The sequence below is a fragment of the Haliotis rubra genome, unplaced genomic scaffold (genome assembly GCF_003918875.1).
Source record: "Haliotis rubra isolate DU_JTF1 unplaced genomic scaffold, ASM391887v1 Scf1935, whole genome shotgun sequence".
NCBI classification, from domain to species: Eukaryota; Metazoa; Mollusca; class Gastropoda; order Lepetellida; family Haliotidae; genus Haliotis; species Haliotis rubra.
In genome coordinates, this window is record NW_025765931.1 from 43698 (window position 1) to 63196 (window position 19499).

Genomic DNA, 19499 nt, shown 5'->3' on the forward strand with positions numbered 1-19499 from the left:
CTGTCTTTAAATCCTTTGAGCTTCCTGCTCAATAAAGAGGAGGGTTACCATCCCGGACCTCCTCAGCACAGATCCCCAACACCTCTTACTCATCTCCTTTACATGGATGACATCGAGCTCCTTGCCAAAGGAGATTCCAATTTGAAAGAGCAGGTTCTCCTTGTCAAGTCCTTTTCTAATGATATTGGCATGACATTTGGACTTGACAAATGTAATACTCTTCATTTGAAACGTGGCAAGGTAACTAATGATGGATCGGTCAAGTTACAAGGGGGAGGAGTTATTGAGCATCTTGTGGAAGATCAGGCCTACACCTATCTTGGAATGCAAGTTCGAGACAAGCTCCAGAATGCCCAGATTCAAGACAAACTTCAGGCCGAGTACAAATCTTGTTTAAAGAAAATCTGGAGCTCAGAGATAAATGCTCGAAACAAGGTCAAAGCCACCAATACTTTTGCTGTGCCAGTCCTTTCCTATTCCTTCAGAGTAGTTGATTGGACAAAACAAGACATCCAGAGTCTTGACCGTCTGACCAGAAGGATCATGTCTGATAACAGAGCCCACCACCCTCGTTCCTCTCTTAACCGTTTATACATGCCAATCAATTCTGGAGGTCGGGGTTTGATTAATGTGGAGGCTCTTCATGATAGAATTTTATTGTGTACTTTTGCACATATTTATTTATCGGATGATCCTCTAGTGATGCATGTGAAGACTCATGATGAAAGCAAGGAATTCCACAGCTATTTTAAGCGTGCCAAGGTTGTTGGACAGAATCTGTGATTTCAGGTTGATTTTGTTGATGGCGATGTACTGCTGGATGGTACAGTGATGGGAGTAAACTAGGTGAAGTCCTTCACCAAGTCTGCCCAGAGTCGGTCTTTTGTGGAGAAGCTTTCTGAGAAGCCATTGCATCGTGTGTACATGCAGTGTCTGGAACAGAATAGCAATCCAACCGACTCTTTCGCCTGGATGAAGTCGGCTGGTCTTAAATGTGAAACTGAGGGCTTCCTTTTTGCTGCTCAGGACCAGTCACTTCCCACTCGCAATCGCCTAAATGTGATTCTTAAAGAAAATATCAATATGAAATGTCGACTTTGCAATGAATTCACGGAGACTGTCCAACACCTTGTCAGTGGATGCCCTTCCTTGGCACAAACATCATATCTTAAACGACATGATGGCATGGCTCGTTGCTTTTACTACCGTCTCCGACATGCCTGTGGCTTTGACTCCTAGGTCCATCCATGGTACGACCCTGAACATGTCCAGGGCGTCATGGAAAATGATGCTTTCAAACTTTTGTGGAATAGGCCCATATACAGCCTCAGAAGAATTCCTGCCAACAAACCTGATCTTGTCCTTTTTGATAAAGCCAATGAATTTATTTATATCATTGAATTTTCTGTCCCTTTTGACACCAATGTGATTGGCAAGATTCAGGAAAAGCATGCTAACTATGCGGACCTTGCCTTTGAAATGTACCGCTTGCATCCCAAGTACACTGTCGCCAGGCTCCCCATTGTTCTCTGTGCCCTTGGTTTGGTACCTCCTGATGTCTTGGCGCAGATCATGAGAGTGCCCGGGGTCTCCACCGGGAGCACAGCCCTTCTGACACTCTGGGTAATGCAGAAGGCTGCAGTGTTGGGGAGCCTTCATATTCTCCGGAAAGCTCTTGGTGGGTTCGACTAGGCAGTGTTTCCTGGGAGAAGTCCCATTCGCTGTCTGGGCTGCGTGTAGAGGGGGCTAGGGCCCTGAGCTGATGAAGAGCCTTACCAGCCTGACTGTGCCAGGATCACCCGAACCCTCTCTGCTGCATTTTGCATTTTTCATCTTTAATCTGTAAAACATAATAATAATAATAATAATAATAATAAAGCATATTTATAATGCGCACATATCCACGCTCAGAGCTTTCTATTTTCTTTCTAATGTTGAAAATAAATATCTATTAAAAACAGGGCTAGTATGCATAAAATATACATTGTAAAGATGTATAACCTTTTGCTATAATACTTTTGAAAAAAGATGTTATAATTATATTTTTTATATGGGGCCCTTTTGACTTGGGGTCTGAGGCCCTTTTGACTTTTTGATGCAGCTGTTTTGACTTTTTGATGCTATTTTGTAGTCAATCCAGCACATCGAGAGGTTGCGGTGATATGTTTTAGCCTCTTCCAAAATCATTTTCTGTACAAGAAGTTGATCCTTGCACCCCCAACATCCCTTTCTTGCTCCCTTCTGCTCTCTGTAAATTATATCATTGGAAGAGCAGTAAGATGACACGAGGTTTGTCAAACACCCTGTGAATATTATTATTATTATTATGTATAACCTTTTACTAAAATACTTTTAAAAAAAGATGTTATAATTATATTTTTTATATGGGTCCCTTTTGACTTGGGGTCTGAGGCCCTTTTGACTTTTTGATACGCGACCCTTTTGACTAGGGGTTTGCGGCCCTTTTGACTTTCTTGCGGCCCTTTTGACTTTTCTGTTTTGCGGCCCTTTTGTCATGCGGCCCTTTTGACTAGGACCCTATTCTACACATCACATTCTAACCATTTCAGCTTTCTTGCAAGTTCCACACCCAAAGAAGAATTTAGATTTTGTATGGCAAAGACATAGACAAAGAAGAGTAACAAATTATTCATGCATCTGTCATGTGTATGTTATCTCCTTAAAACTGCACTAACCTCCAAATCAATATCTTTATTACAGACCATGTCCTGAAAGTCCTGATGTGTTATGACACTTGTGGATACACTGTTACAGTTGATGTTCAGTGCAAGCTGCATCATGTCAGGTTCAGGATTGTCACTTCCAACCCATATACGATGTTTGAAGGGGGCTAGCCTCATCAAGTCCAAGTGATGCAAAACAAGTTCCTTGTTTCCTTTATGTTCATGCATTGCCTCCAGAACATCTTCTCTGGCATAAAAAGCCTCGCTATTCACTTCAGCATACTGAAACAAATTAACATACGAAAATCTGAACTAAATCAAGTGATACCATTCTATTTCTACTTGGTTCTTAACTGCATGTGTGGTTCATTTTCATACTATCACAATAAAAGTATTCAAACAGTACAAGCTTGCAAGGAGCAAAGGGGAATCCCTTTTCCCTCAAGATTTAATGAAAGGACAGCCACATAAATAGAGATCTGAAGAAATAGCAGCCAGTATGGTCTATATTGTTTTTTGCTGTTAAGTCCAGATTATTGTTCCACTAGTTCAGTTTTGAAGAGTGACATGTCTGGGATGAAACTCTAGTAGAAGCCTGGAGTTGCCGCCCTGCATATTGGGATGCTTTCTCTGGAATTAGTTAGCTGTCACTTTTGGTTGCTCCTCTCTACCTCATTTTCTTCCATAAATCAGCGATCATGGCATATTCATTTTGTAGGAGGAAAACACACTGAGTGCATCTTGACTCCTTTGAACTTTTTCTCATTCGGCACCTCCAGCATTATATGTGTTTGTCTTCTAGGGCCTTGAAGTGTCCACACATCTTACATGCAGCCGGAATGGATGCCATCATGTTCCATTATACTTCCACCATTCAGAACTAAACAAAATCTTAGGTAACTTGAAACATGATATGTGATCCTGATGTAACCTGATGTTTTCCATTAATAACAATACTGTGTCTATATGTTCAAAACATAGCATCACAAAAGACTTTGGTGACCCAAATGCTCATATTCTATAACATAAACTGATCTTAATGAAAACATTACTTACCAATTGTGTACGAGTGTTGATGCAGTACGTAACAGCATCTTGGACACTGCCCTGTGATTCTTGTAATGCTCTCTTAGCTTCCACTGTTGATATAACACCTATATCATTCTGCTGGGATTCTTGGCTCGCATGAGACACCGTTGAAATCACATCATCCACATACTTCGGCCAAGTTTTATTCAGCCAGTCAATGACTATTTTGGTGTCTTTTCCACACTGCTCAAGGGCAATATGGACTTCCTCAACACCATACCCCTTTTGATCAGCTGACTGAAACATCAAGTAGAAAGGAATAAAAGTCTTGCATTGAAAAACAAATACGTGTAGAAAGTAAAATCTGGGTTGGATAGATGCTCATTTTCTCTTTCAAACAAGTTTACTTCATGCTTTTCTTCAATTAACTTTTGGAACTATACAATAATATGTGTACCAAAAATATCAGAATTCTTTTTCAATGAATTGAAAATGTTACACTAAATTGTATATTTAAATACGTATCCTATCTCATACTATGCATCTCATACTTCTAGTTCAATCCAGGAGTGGTAACATATCTGAAACAATTTTCCAACTCCCCAAAAACATCTCGCCAAACTCATCCCAAGAATACATGTCATGTGACTGTAACATTCTAGCACCTCCTGCGCAGCTTAAGGTTATCCGGGTAATAATAATCAGATTCTGATTACAGAGTCCAGTGAGCAACTAGTCAGATACTAGGCGCTATATAAATGAATTATCATTATTATGATGTTTTACAGATTAAGATGAAAAATGCAGCAGAGACCTTTCCGCAGAATATGTAGACTCCCCAACACTGCAGCCTTCTGCATTACCCAGAGTGTCAGAAGGGCTGTGCTCCCGGTGGAGAACCCGGGCACTTTCCTGATCTGCGCCAAGAGATCAGGAGGTACCAAACCAAGGGCACCGAGAACAATGGGGAGCCTGACGACAGTGTACTTAGGATGCAAGCGAAACATTTCAAAGGCGAGGTTCGCATATTTAGCATGCTTTTCCTGAATCTTGCCAATCATGTTGCTGTCAAAAAGGACAGAAATTCAATGATATAAATAAATTCATCCCCAAGGCTCTGACCACAGTCCGTTTGGGTTCAAAAGAGAATGATGAATGATTAAATAACTTGAAATATGGATAAGTGCACAAAACATAAATAAGAGTGAGTGAGTGAGTGTGGTTTTACCCTGCTTTTAGGGGTATTCCAGCAATATCACTGCGGGGAACACCAGAAATGGGCTTCACACATTGTAGCCATGTGGGGAATCGAACCCGGGTCTCACTAACCCCAAAGCAGCTGCAGCTAATGCCAGGATAAAGACTGTTTTGAAAGTGATGTGTTCTAAATCCTTTTCAGTCAACGGTTCGTAATCCCTGGAAGCTAAATGACCTGAATACAACTGTGAGATTCCATGCATTGATAGAGATGATAAAGGTATGGGTCGTTCTCTTCAGATAAATGATGTGTTTATGACCATCAGTGGGGGAGACAATAGATGGAATGATGTTAGTCCCACGATTAGAGAAACAAGTCAAAACTGCCTGTCTTGATAAAGGAGATTGCTGAGCATCAGGAGTGAGTGAGTGAGTTTAAATTACGCCGCACTCAGCAATATTCCAGCTATATGGGGGCAGTCTGTAAATAATCGAGTCTGGACCAGACAATCCAGTGATTAACAGTATGAGCATCGATATGCACAATTGGGAACCGATGACATGTGTCAACCAAGTCAGCGAGCCTGACCACCTGATCCCGTTAGTCGCCTTTTACGACAAGCATGGGTTACTGAAGGTTCATTCTAACCCGGACTTTCATGGGTTGAGCATCAGGAACCAACTGGTGTTCATCCGAAGTAGCATTTTGTTGGGAAGAGCATTTAAGTATGAAAGCATTAAGTGAAAGTACAAGCTTGTCAAACTGAAAAGCCATACTTTTCTGAGGCAGATGTCAAGGCCTTGACAAAATTATCTGATAGTGGACAACCCTCAAGACTGGGTGCCATGAAGGTATCGATCCGTTGCTCCCTGCTGATATAGATCCCAAGCACAGAGGTGACGATGTGAATATTTTTAAATTTAGAAACAATTTTAACAATGCACAGTTTCTTACTGTGGCTAGTATTTGATATATTTGGGATTGTACTTTCTCAGTAAAGTACAGATTTTAGTACTTTTGGGCATTGGGTCCCATTCAGAATTTGAACCCACCCCTCTGACAAGTGTTAATGGGTTTTTGGTTGAGTCCCATCTGGGATTCAAATTGTATGTTCTTATATCTCAATGAAAAAGAAAAGCATCAGTCAAAACCTGTTTCCAGCCTGTTCTGAATGGAGCATATTTTTAATGTCATTTCATATCATGATATACCAGGCGTCATTGATAAAGGGTCAAATGATATATAGTACATGTAAAGAAACGTTTCTCAGAAATGATAGAACTAAGAGTGTCCTCATAATGTTCGATGTGTTAGCAAACATCAGTTGTATAGACCAACCCCCCAAAATGAAAATGACAAACATGAAGCACTCGGTCATTCAATATCTTGTGTACTCTCCTTGCATGCATACCCTCATGCTCCTTATCATGTTCAAAAAGAAACTTTGCTGAATCACATTCCATTCCTCTACAGGAACTCTGCGGAGTCCTGGTAGATTCAATGGTGCTGGGTGATGTGCGATGTGTGTACACGTCGACGGAGTTCATCCTAGGCATGCTCAATTGGGTTGAGGCCCGGTGTAGCAGGCCATTCTTCCCCGGTCTAAACTTTCCCCGGGGAGAATCTGGCCTAGGCCAAACTTTCCTCGGGGAGGTTTTGTCCTAGGATATTCTTACCCCGGGGAAAGTTTGGGCTAGGCTAAAGTTTCACCCCTAGGCCAAACTTGCCCCTCTGTTTAAACTAGGATATTTTGTTCTGTTTTCTATGAAAAGTGGGGAGATTCTGGCCTAGCTAGGCCACTTCTTCCCCACCCTTGTTCTCATATCAAAAGGGGGAGATTCTGGCCTACCTAGGCTACTTCTTCCCCACCCTTGCTGTTATATCAAAAAGGATGATTCTGGCCTAGCCTGGCTACTTCTTTCCCACCCTTGCTCTTATAAACCGACAGTAGGTTTGACTTATATTTTGGTACTCATTTTTGCTAAATAGTCCAGTTTTGCCTCTGACTTGGGTGTAGTGATTTGAATACATACATGTTTGAACGGCATATGTCTCTAAAGCCATCATGCTCCTGCCGCCATTCCTATGAAGACACATTGCATTAGTTCTTCATCTGTCCACCATAAGATGTAAACATTCAACCACACATTTGATGTGTAAATAAGATGTAATATACACAGGTTACTTGCTCTCTTATCATGCTGTTTATTATCTAATATTTCTTGTATTTATGTATAAATGTAATGGAACATTATTCACATAAGCTTGTTTACTAATCTATACTCACTTTGGGTGAATGAAATATGATTCAGATATCCATGGGCCAAGTATACCCCTTATCAAACCTTGTCTTTTGAATATAGAATAAGGCAATATAGTGGAATGATAGATGATACAGCATTTGATACAGATATTGTGTTGGGTTGTTGTTGTGTTGATGTTTACATCTGCTTCCAGTTGATGTCACCGACTTGGATGCCATATTTAGCCATGAGTGAGGAAATAAACTTTTGAATGGATATGGACATCCAAGTAAGAACTGGGTATTTAGTTAAAGTTTCCGAATATAGTAATGATGTTGACATAAGCCAATATTGAGTAAGTGGGGATAAGTAAATTATTGAAAAATAAAAATAAGTAAATGATAATATATAACAATAGTAATGATATAATATCTTTGCTTTTATGCTTGCTTTTCTTTTTAATCTCACCTTATAGAAGGGTATTGAAACAAAATGGGAGCCATGTACATGTTATATATGAAGATGAAGATGACCTGTATTGTTAATGGAACTTGACATCAACATGAATATCTACCAATGTGTTCACGTGAATAGCTATGTCTTGTTTTCATTTCTGACTTTTTCCAAGACGAACATAAACATGAAAACAAGGTTGGGGAAGAAATAGCCTAGCTAGGCCAGAATCTCCCCCTTTTGATATAAGAACAAGGATGGGCAACAAGTAGCCTTTAAAGTTGATTCAAGGGTGGGGAAAGTTTGGCCTAGGCCAAACTTTCCCCACCCTTCAGGGAAGAATAAGCCTTGGGGAGTGGGGGGTGGGGTGGAGTTTGGCCAGGGGGAAAGTTTGGCCTGTTACACTGGCGAGCATGCTGGCCACTCCAACTGCACTCCACCCTGATGCTTAAGGAATTCTGTGACAATCCTGGCCCTATGACACCTAGCGTTGTCGTCTTGCAGTAAAGAAGGTCGACCATAAAAGCCATGCATAGCTTGCCGGAATGCTACTGCTACAGTAGCCAGAATTTTGTCCTGATAACGCTGTCTGGTAAGATTACCGTCAACCATGTGCAGTGGAGTATGTCCAGTAGGAGTGAGTGTGGAGTTTAGTTGTACACCACACTCAGCAGTATTCCAGCTATATGGCGACAGACGTCCAGTGGGAGTTATCCCTGCCAAACTATGACACACCCCCACCAAATCGGTTATGCATGACCTCAGTTGCATCTGCGATTCGCTCTCAATTGCGAGATATATCTTCTGCCGACCATCATGGAAGGTCAAATTGAATCTGCTTTCATCTGTGAAGAGTACAGGAGACCATTGACATTGATTCTAGCTGCCATAATGTCTACTCGATCTCAAACGCATCTGCCTGTGACGTGTTGTTAGTGGGGACAAACTGTAGGTCCGGCGGGGACAAACTGCAGTCTGGCTGCCCTTGAACGTCGACGAACAGTGCTCCTGGATGTCTTTATATTGTTAACATTGAAGTGTTCTGTCTGAAGATCTGCTGTGTTAAGGAATCTGTTATGTAACGCAGTGTTAATCATGTGCCTATCATCTCGGACTGTTGTGACTCTGGGGCCACCTGGTTGATATGCATATTCCACGGACCCATTGGCTTCAAATCTCTGCCACAGTCTACCAACAGCACTTACATTAAAGCAGACAGCAACATGCCGCTGAGTTTGACCAGATTCCAAAAGGCCTATAGCCTGATCCCTTTCAGCAAGTGTCCAAAAACGTTTCATTTTAAGCTGCAATTTCAAACAGGTACCTGAACATATGTTGTATTTCGGATTACACTTTCTTAGTCAAGTACAGATTCTTGTACTTTTGTTGGGGGCTGAGTTCCATCCGAGTCAGGCACCTAATCTCCAGCACACGAAGCCACCGCGACTTCCACTTGTGTCTGTGGATGCCCTTCCTTGGCACAAACAGCATATCTTAAACAATTTGATGGCATGGGTCATTGTTTCAACTACTGTCTTCGCCATGCCTGTGGCTTTGACGCCAAGGTCCATCCATGGTACGACCCTGAACATATCCAGAGCGTCATGGAAAATGATGCTTTCAAACTTCTTTAGAATAGGTACATATACAGCCTCAGAAGAATTCCTGCCAACAAACCTGATCTTGTCCTCTTTGATAAAGCCAATGAATTTATTTTTAACATTGAATTTTCTGTCCTTTTTGACAGCAACATGATTGGCAAGATTCAGGAAAAGCATGCTAACTATGCGGGCCTTGCCTTTGAAATGTCTTGCTTGCATCCCAAGTACACTGTCGTCAGGCTCCCCAATGTTCTTGGTGCCCTTGGTTTGGTGCCTCCAGATCTCTTGGCGCAGATCAGGAGAGTGCCCAGGTTCTCCACCGGGAGCACAGCCCTTCTGACACTGGGTAATGCAGAAGGCTGCAGTGTTGGGGAGTCTACATATTTTCCAGAAAGTTCTTGGTGGGTTCGACTAGGCAGCATTTCCTGGGAGAAGTCCCATTCACTGTCTGGGCTGCGTGTAGAGGGGACAAGGGCCCTGAGCTGATGATGAGCCTTACCAACCTGACTGTGCAAGGATCACCTGAACCCTCTCTGCTGTATTTTTCATCTTAATCTATAAAACATAATAATAATTTATTTATAAAGTGCCTCATATCCACCATAGAGATGCTCAGTGGCGCTGTGACAATATTGGGGAAGGAAATAGTTCATATGGGTTTTACTGAAAGGCAGCAGTGAACAGATGGGGTTTTAGCAGAGAGTTAAACATTTCTTTTGATGAAGTGTTCTTGATTTTCTTTGGAAGACAGTTCCACAGTTGAGGGCTTGCAAAGGAGAAGGCTCGGTCAGACAGTTGGTATGGAGATCTGTGTTGGATGAGGAGAGAGTCACAGGAGGATTGGAGACTTCGCTGGGATACATACAAAGAGACGAGATGTTTGAGATAGTCGGGAAAGTTATCGTTGTAGAGGCAGTCATGAGTCAGAATGTGGATTTTGAAGGTAATTCTTTCAGAGATGGGGAGCAAGTGAAGAGACTGTAGTACTGGGGTGATATGGTCTCGAGTGTGGGTGATACATCTAGCTGCAGAATTTTGGATTCTTTGTCGTTTCTGGAGTGATTTAGCAGAGAGCTTGGCATATAGGGAATTACAGTAGTTGAGAAGTGACAAGACAGTGCATGAGAAGTTTACAGGTGTCAGTATCGTGGTAGTGGTGGACTTTGGATATCATGGATGTTGAAGTAGCAGGATCTACCGATTGAGGTGATGTGTGCATCAATGGACATGTTGGAATCAAGGATGACACCAACATTCCTGGCACTCTCTGATGGTGAGACTTCTGTGTCACCAAGTGAAGGTGATGGCAAAGCAGTCTTCAACTTTATAAGCTGATATTTGGAGCCAATGAGTAGGAACTCTGTCTTCTCCTCATACAACATCAAATAGTTGGAGATCATCCATGATCTGATTTCCTGAATGCAGAGCTCAAGTTTGTTGATACTGAGTGAAACATCATTTGATTCAAAGGCAATGTAGAGTTGTGTATATATGTGGAAACCAATATGTTGCCCCCTGATAATGTCACCAATGGGGAGAATGTAGACTGTGAACAGAAGGGGCCCAAATCTCATCCCTGGGGAACACCATATAACAATGGTGACTTTGATGATTGTACATCTCCAATTTTGACAAATAGTGTGTGACCTCACAAATATGAGGAAATCCACTTGAGCGCAGTTCCTGTTATCCCAATGTGACTTTTAAGTCGATGCAGAAGTAAGGTATGATCTATGGTATCGAATGCGCTGGATAGGTCAAGGAACGATTCCATGAGGTGCTTTTTCTCAAGATGTGCCCTCAGTTTGCCATCTACAACTTTATCTAAACATATAGATACAAATAAAGGTTGGAAATTGGACAGAACCTTTTCAAATAGTTTTCATCAGCTCCAGGTTTCTTTAGAACTGGCATGACAATTGCATGTTTAAAAACACTTGGAACAGTGCCAGAGGAGAGTGATGAGTTCATAATGTCCCAGACTGCAGGTGCTAAACGTTGTAGCACACACTTGAACAGCCAAGGAGGAATGGGATCCAGTGGTGAAGCTTTCAAGATCAGTTCTAACCAAGATCTTTACAGGTGCTGTAAGTTTTAGTAACATATTCTCATTTAGTGCTTAACACTCAATGCGTTTATTGTAACCATTCACACTTACTTTCAGTTCATTCTTCCCGCTCTTTTTTATGTTTGCTTACGTCACTTCCAGTTATGTTAATTCCAATGACGTCATGTGTCTCCTTCTGATGACGTCATCTTTTGTTCATCCATTGATTTTTTTTAGATTCACACAGTTAGTCTATCCTTTTTGTATCCTGCATTAAGTTATATTTTCGCTTGCAAAAAAGTTATATTTCCACTTTCACGTCGAGCAGTTAGTGTTAGGCTTTGATATTGTTCAAGCGTGTGGATTCTTGGCGTTATTGTTTGGAATACTCACGAATTTGCGACTACACACTAGGTATGCCTCCAAAGCGAAGAGCGGCAACAAATCACAGGTTGGTGCTGAACGGCGGAAAAGTCAGGAAAACAACTGAGTCTTCGACGAAGGCTTCATCAACAAATCGTCGGGTGAGTTACGAAACACAGAATGTTTTCATAGACCCCTGTCTACGGTTCCTCGATTCATGTTGAGTCTTCATTCCTTCTCCCGGTGCACAAACCGGATGATGTTGTTCCAAATAGCACTCCCGATTTTCAGGAAAATGCAGCAGATAAATTGTCTGCTCATTTCGGTGCAATTTTGGAGTTAATTAACAAATCGAATTTGCCTCAAACGTCTTCCTCCCAGGCATTTCGTACGGCCGCCAATTCTAACCATGCCGCTAGCTCTAGTCTTATTCAGGTTGGCAATGCTGGAGTTCCCTCTGACGTCATGGGTTCGCCCATTGGTCAATTTGGGAATCCCCTCTCCTATGCTGCCGACAACATTGGCGTCCACGTGAAACAGTCACTGGAATGGTGAATACGTGGACCTGGCTCTGCTGACTGACAAACACATCGACGGCTAGGAGAAAGGTTTTCGAATGGTGACTGACAGCACAGGTAACGTAGTACTTACTCCGATGCTGGCAAAATTGTTGTCACGAAAGCCACTCGGCTTGGACTTCCGGCTTTCATGTTTACATGTCTATTTACCTTAAAAAACATTCTTCGCCTTCCACAGTGCAGGGAATGCTGTCGTATATGGAAGCAGTACGAAATGCGGCTGTCACATTTGGGGGTGATGGCTGGATCATGTATGATAAGCAGTTTCGTTGCAGAATGGCTCGTGATCCACTGAGACAATGGGGCAGAATTGATGGTGAGTTGTGGCTACGCTACATGATACCACAACAAAACCGGATCAAAAGTGCGTCAGGTATGGTAGGTACACAGGTTAACGGCACCAATACTGGCAATAGATCATTCCCAAGTAACATTTGTTGGGATTTCAATAAGGGGTCATGTTCAAGGCTGTCATGTAGATATCCGCATAAGTGTGGAAAATGTGGCAACACCTCACACGGGCTTCACATTGCTTTCGACAGGATGGGGTCTCACGACCCCAAAACAGCAGCGTGCATCAAAACAAGCGGCCAAATGCATCAAAGCTTAACTTCAATGGCACCAACTCCAGTAAAATTTGAAAAAATATGCCCATATTTGCTTCGTTTGGCCAGTGATAGTGTGCATAAACATCATGCAAGGTTATTGTTTTCAGGTTTTCAATCAGGTTTTCGTTTAAGGTACCAGGGATGTCGTTCATACAGGTTGGCAGACAACTTAAAATCAGCCAAGGCTCCAGATGGTCTACATGTCAAGCAAAACTGGAGAAGGAGTTGAATTTGGGAAGAATTGCAGGGCCATTTATCAACCCACCCTTTAAGAACATACAGGTATCACCTATTGGGCTTGTGCCGAAGAAACAGGAGTTGGTAACCTCTAAAGTAATAATGGAAAAATCACCTGATGACTTTAGATTAATTCACCATCTCTCTTATCCACAGGGGAATTCCATTAATGATCATATTTCTCAACAGGATTCCAGCGTTACCTATGCACGATTCGACGAAGCGGTGCAAATGGCACAGAGACTAAGTCCAGGTGCATTACTGTCCAAGTTTGACATCAAGTCAGCTTTTCGCATCATTCCTGTACATCCTGCTGATTTTGAATTACTTGGTATCTATTTCCAAGGAAAGTATTATGTGGACAAATGTTTACCTTTTGGTTGTTCAATTTCATGTTCCATTTTTTTAAATGTTCAGTACATTTCTGCAGTGGTGCTTATTGCAGACACTTGCAAACAAACAAATGATGCACTATCTAGATGATTTTCTTACGGGTGGCCGGGCGGATACACAAGAGTGCAGTGACAATCTGTCACACTGTTTACACCTCCTTCAAGACTTAGGTGTACCAGTAGCGCCTGAAAAGACGGTCCAACCAACAACTTGCATTACGTTCTTGGAGTTGGTTATCGACACAGTGGCGGGGGAGGTGAGAGTACCTCACAACAAGATTCAGGAAGTGAGGCAACAGATATTGGAGATGTTGGCCTCAGATGCAAAGAAGGTAACAAAGCGAGAATTGCAGTCACTTGTTGGTAGACTCAACTTCATTTGCAGAGCCATTCCTATGGGACGAGCATTTTGCCGTAGATTGATTGACCAAATTAGTACAGTGAAAGCTGCCTTTCATCGCATTCGGTTCACACGCTCAGTGAAAGAAGATCTTAACATCTGGTTGGAATTTATTTCTAATTTTAATGGAATTTCGATCTTTCAGAGATCACATTGAGATGACAATGGTACATTGCAGCTTTTCACAGATGCAGCAGGCAGTGCAGGTTTCGGAGCATACTTTCAGGGCCATTGGGTATATAGTCCCTGGCCAAAGGAGTGGGTGGAGTCAAGCGTGACCAGGGATCTAACATTTCTGGAGTTGTTTCCTATTGTTTTATCAATCAGACTTTGGGGCAGGTCCATTGCAAATAGGAAGGTGCTATTCAACTGTGACAATCAGGCTGTAGTTCACATTATTAACAAACAGTCTTGCAGACCCCCGAGAGTGATGGCTCTGGTGAGAAAACTAGTCCTGTTGTGCCTCAATTATAACATCCTCTTCAAAGCTAAGTACATAAGCACAAATGGCGTTATTGCTGATGCTCTTCGAGATTTCAGTGGGCATCGCCGGAGGAAGTAGCACCAGCAGCAGATCTAACACCAACACCAGTACCACAAGACATCTGGCAGATCTAGACCAGGAGGCACAGAGGCTTCTTCAGCGGTCACTTTCCAGCAACACATGGGCAACTTATGAAACTGCCATAAACACCTTGCACACCTTCCGGGCAGCGCATAATCTGGATCAGGTTCTGCCGGTAACAATTGACCACATGGTACACTTCATTGCTTACATGTCTCTGAGGCAATTTTCAGTACGTACTGTAAAGACATATATATCAGCTTTATCCACTTATCATAAACTTAAGGGGATAGCACATTGTACAGAGCATTTCCTGATACATAAGCTCCTTGCTGGCATGAAGAAAGGAAACACTTCAACAGATATTCGCCAGCCCATTACACTTGATCTTTTACAAGTCGTCATTTCAAATTTGCCATTTGTCTGTACATCATCCTTTGAAGCATGCCTTTTCTCAGCAGTTTTCCGTGTTGCCTTCTTTGGATTTTTCAGGGTAGGTGAATTAGTACAGAGTAAGACAGGCCAAGCAGGTATTGTAAGGAAAGATGTCATATTACAGAAAGAGCTTGGCCAAGTAACCTTGATGCTGCAACACTCAAAGGAGACCGAGCCCAACAGGGGGTAGCGGTTACACTGACTGCAATTCCACAGCATCCATTGTGTCCTGTCAGCGGTATGGAGCAATATCTCAACATACATCCCGCACAGGCAGAGTCAGCTTTTGTTCATTTTGACCAATCTAATCAGACCAGATATCAATTTCAGGCAGTCATTAAGAAGGCTTTAGCCTTCAGTGGCTTACCCACTAATAATTATACATCTCATTCTTTCTCAGGATAGGTGCCGCGAACCTCAGCAGCTGCAAAATGGACTGAGTCAGCAAGTTATTCAAAAATTTGGTAGATGGGGTCAGATTCATTTAAGTCATATATCGCTTGCCACAAATATCTATTTGACTTCAATCAAAATTTTCTCGCTGTACAATTATGTTTCAGTATGGCTTGTGGGGTCAAGCTATCTGGCGCAGGGCTCAGCAGTTTGTCTCAAGGAGGGTGGACATCCTGTCTGTGGCTGGCCAGGGGAGGAATGAAGTGGCAGGAACTTCTTCCTATCGTGGAGCAACAACTTAAGTCCACGCAGCATCCCAGGGCCATCCTATTCCACCTTGGATCGAACAACCTGGGATCGGTAAAGGCCAGCCAGCTCTACCTTGACATCCATGCTGATCTGTTGCGCGTCAAATTATTGATGCCAAAGACCACAATCGTCTGGTCTAACATGCTGCCGAGGAGGCATTGGCACAGGCACGCCGCTTCGGCCTTGCGGTGGAAATGTCAAGAAAGAAGCTCAACAGGAGGATCTCTAACAGAGTGCTTGAGATGGGGGGTGTAGTCGAGAAACACCCAGACATTACACCCAGTAGTCCTAATATGTATTGTTGGGATGGTGTCCACCTCTCCCATGAAGGTCTGTGTAAGTTTTCTCTGACCATCCGCGAAGCCCTTGTGCCCTATCTGTAATGCATCCTAACTAATAACGTGAGTACAGCATTAGCATAAGTATTACATTTCCATTATTAAATGGCTGGTGAGGGAAGGAATTTTGATTCCTGGTTCATGGTCTTAGGTGGGATGAGCACATTAGTGCTTTTGGCCTGGATCTTGTGGGCTGCAATCATTAATACTTAGGCAATATTCCAAATTATGGCAGGACGGCTCTTCAGCCGGAATCTGTTTAACCCTTCTGCTTCTCAGCAGATAGGGAATCTTTTGGCTTTGCCCTTATTATTGTCTGCTTTTTCAGCAGAAATGCGATTGCTCTATTTGCTGCTGGCAACATTGTTGCCCATTGCTGCTGCTGGCAACATTGTTGCCCATTGCTACTGCTGCTGCTGGCAACTGTAGTTGCCCATCCTAACATATTCATTGTTTATTAGGCAGCCCACAGATCAGCCTCACCTCTGACCTTGAACCCAATATTCTCTTCTTGTTATCTTTTAATGCTTTCCTTCTCCAAGGGCATATATATAAGTATCTTTTGCCAAAGGATGTGTTTCAATAATCTCATTTAGTGCTTAACACTCAATGCGTTTATTGTAACCATTCACACTTACTCAGTCTCAGTTCTTCTTTCAGCTCTTTTATGTTTGCTTATGTCACTTCCAGTTATGTTAATTCCAATGACGTCATGTGTCTCCTTCTGATGACTTCATCTTTTGTTCATCCATTGATTTTCTTTAGATTCACACAGTTAGTCTATCCTTTTTGTATCCTGCATTAAGTTATATTTTCGCTTCCCTCCCACCCCTCCCTTGCTAGCCATCTCTTTCTTCTTTCTGTTTCCAGATTGTATATTATTGGCAAAGGGCTTGTAATGTCTATGTATATATGCCTGTGTCAATAAATGTTAGGGGTGGCCTGGATCTTGTTGGCTGCAATCATTAATACTTAGGCAATATTCCAAATTATGGCAGGACGGCTCTTCAGCCGGAATCTGTTTAACCCTTCTGCTTCTCAGCGGATAGGAATCTTTTGGCTTTGCCTTATTATTGTCTGCTTTTCAGCAGAAATGCGATTGCTCTATTTGCTGCTGGCAACATTGTTGCCCATTGCTACTGCTGCTGCTGGCAACTGTAGTTGCCCATCCTAACATATTCATTGTTTATTAGGGCAGCCCACAGATCAGCCTCACACCTCTGACCTTGAACCCAATAATATTCTCTTCTTGTTATCTTTTAATGCTTTCCCTCTCAAGGCATATATAAGTATCTTCTTGCCAAAGGATGTGTTTCAATAAACCAACTTAAATGACAAAGTACAATGTTGTCTTCGAGTGGCATTTAGGTTATTCAGTTTAATGAAACACATCCTTACAATATACTGCTAATAGAAGCATGGAACAATAAGCCAGTTCGAATAAAGAGGTAATTTGATCTGTCGGAGCTGCCCTAATAAGCCAATGAATATATTAAGATGAGCAACCAGTGCCAACAGCGAAAACAACAATGAACAACAATGTTGCCAACAGCTGAAATCGCCGGCTGAACAATAATAAGGCAAGCCAAGGTTCACATCCTTTAATGGTTAAACGAATTCCGGCGGCTTCACCATGAACTGAATATTACCTAGTATTCAACTCCGCGGCTTTCTTGAGCCACTAATTATTGACACGGGCATATATACATGAACATTAACCCTTTATGACAAACAGAAAGAAGAAGATAACTTAACGAAGAAGAGGTGAAGAAAAATATGGCAATAAGGACAAAGGATGAACTAACGATATTGATCTAAAGAAAATCAATGGATGAACAGATAATGAAAGAAGACATGACGTCTGGAATGCTGCCAACTTGGTGATATGTAAAGCGGGGCGATAACTGGTATTGAGTGGGCCGTAAACGCATTGATGTTAAACACTATCTGGCTGAAAATATATGCCTTGAAGAAAACATTAAACAACAGAAAGAAGAGTATTGTAAAGGTCAGAGGTGAGCGTCTGTGGGCTTACAATGGCTAAATGAATATGTTAGAGATGAACAACTACGGTGCCAGCGGCGGCGTATGAACACAATGTTGCCGGCAGCACGGCAATGGTGGCACAATGTTGCCGGCGCGGCAAACTGAAACTGTCATTTCTGCGGCGAACGACAGGCAAACCTTCATCTGCTGAAGAAGGTTAAACGAATTCGCTGAAACGTCTACCATGAGCTATTGCGTTACAGATCGAGCCAAAACTTAACCATCCACCTGAACCGTGAACCGAACAATGAGTAATGTAACTGTACTCGCGTTGACCAGGATAGGGAGCACAGGGGCCGGCGGATGGTCGAGAAACTTACCTTTCGTGGTGGACTTTTCATCCCAACAACCATGATAGGACTGCCAGGTTAATGATGTCGTTTCCCGCGACTACGCCCAAATCTCAGCGCTCTACTCATATTGACCTAACTGTTGACATTTCCACCGGCGTCGCTTTTAGCGTTAACCCTGTTCTTGACGTATTGAACCGAACGTTATTGGACTTTTGGCATCAATAATTTGACGCCTGAATATCGGCGTGGATGTCAGGTGAGCTTTAACGGCACGTCCCGGGTTGTTCGATCGGAAGATGACCCTGAAGACGCTCCGCGACGGAAGTTCGCGCTATTCTCTGACGGCCGCGAGCAGGATATTCACCCTTTATTGAACTAAGCAGATGTGACTACAACCATGCTGAAACATGTTGTACAGCATGGGGAGTTATTTGTGTTGCGTAACCGACTTAAAATGATCGACTAATCTACCGAAGCACTGAATATTGCTGACTTCGACATCATTTGCAGCTGTACTGAATTGTTTATCTGAAAGAATGAGGATATTATCAATTGATGGTGGAGTGAAAGCAGGCGCTTCTTAATGACAGCAGTGTTATCTGTTCTGACGGAATGATCATCGAACAGCGATACGGCGGATATGTTGAGATGACCGCTCCATACGCTGACACAATGAATAACAAACAATTGCAGTCATTAACGCTACCCCCTGTTGAACCGATCTCTTCCGGTGCGTATCAGGTATGACCCGAAGCTCTTTCTGTAATGGAACGTCTTTTCATACCTGCTGCAATGCTTCTGTGCTGAATTACTTTACCCTGGCGAAGCGGCTGACTGCTGGGGAAAGGCATTATCAAGTGATATTACGGAGCAAATGGCTTTGAAGGCTGAATGACGTTTTCAGATCGGGAATTAACAATGGGCTGGCGGGCATATCGTTGGCTGTTTCCTTTCTTCATGCTAACGAAGAACTTTTATGTATCGGCCTGGCTATGAAGACGATAAAATTGGATAAAAAGCGACCTGTTTACGTGCGTGCTGAAATTGCTCGAAACATGTAGTAATGAAGTGCCATGTGTTATTCGTCGGAACGCTAACATAAAGGTGCCAGATGAATTTAACGGTTTATGGCGACATCTGTTGCCTCCTGATCTTCAGATCTTGCCAAATGTCTTTATTGACGCTGTTGTTGATGAATCGATGCTTTTCAACGCTGAATACCGAAAGAGCATCGCTAACGCATAACGCGCGAAGGTCCGTGAAGACAACAGTTTAATTTCTGCAACC

At 42.5% G+C, this 19499-nt stretch overlaps 1 protein-coding gene across 1 annotated transcript; it reads right to left on the reverse strand.

Annotated features, from left to right (window-relative positions):
• Positions 1-2608: 2608 nt before the first annotated feature.
• On the reverse strand, positions 2609-12328 carry LOC124274710 (E3 ubiquitin-protein ligase RNF31-like). The gene is made up of 4 exons (XM_046710075.1): positions 12270-12328; positions 10462-10651; positions 3741-4010; positions 2609-2966 (listed from the first exon to the last, which is right to left on the reverse strand). Exons 1-4 carry the CDS (start codon positions 12326-12328, stop codon positions 2673-2675), a joined length of 813 nt encoding a protein of 270 aa, XP_046566031.1. The 3' UTR covers positions 2609-2672.
• Positions 12329-19499: the final 7171 nt, after the last annotated feature.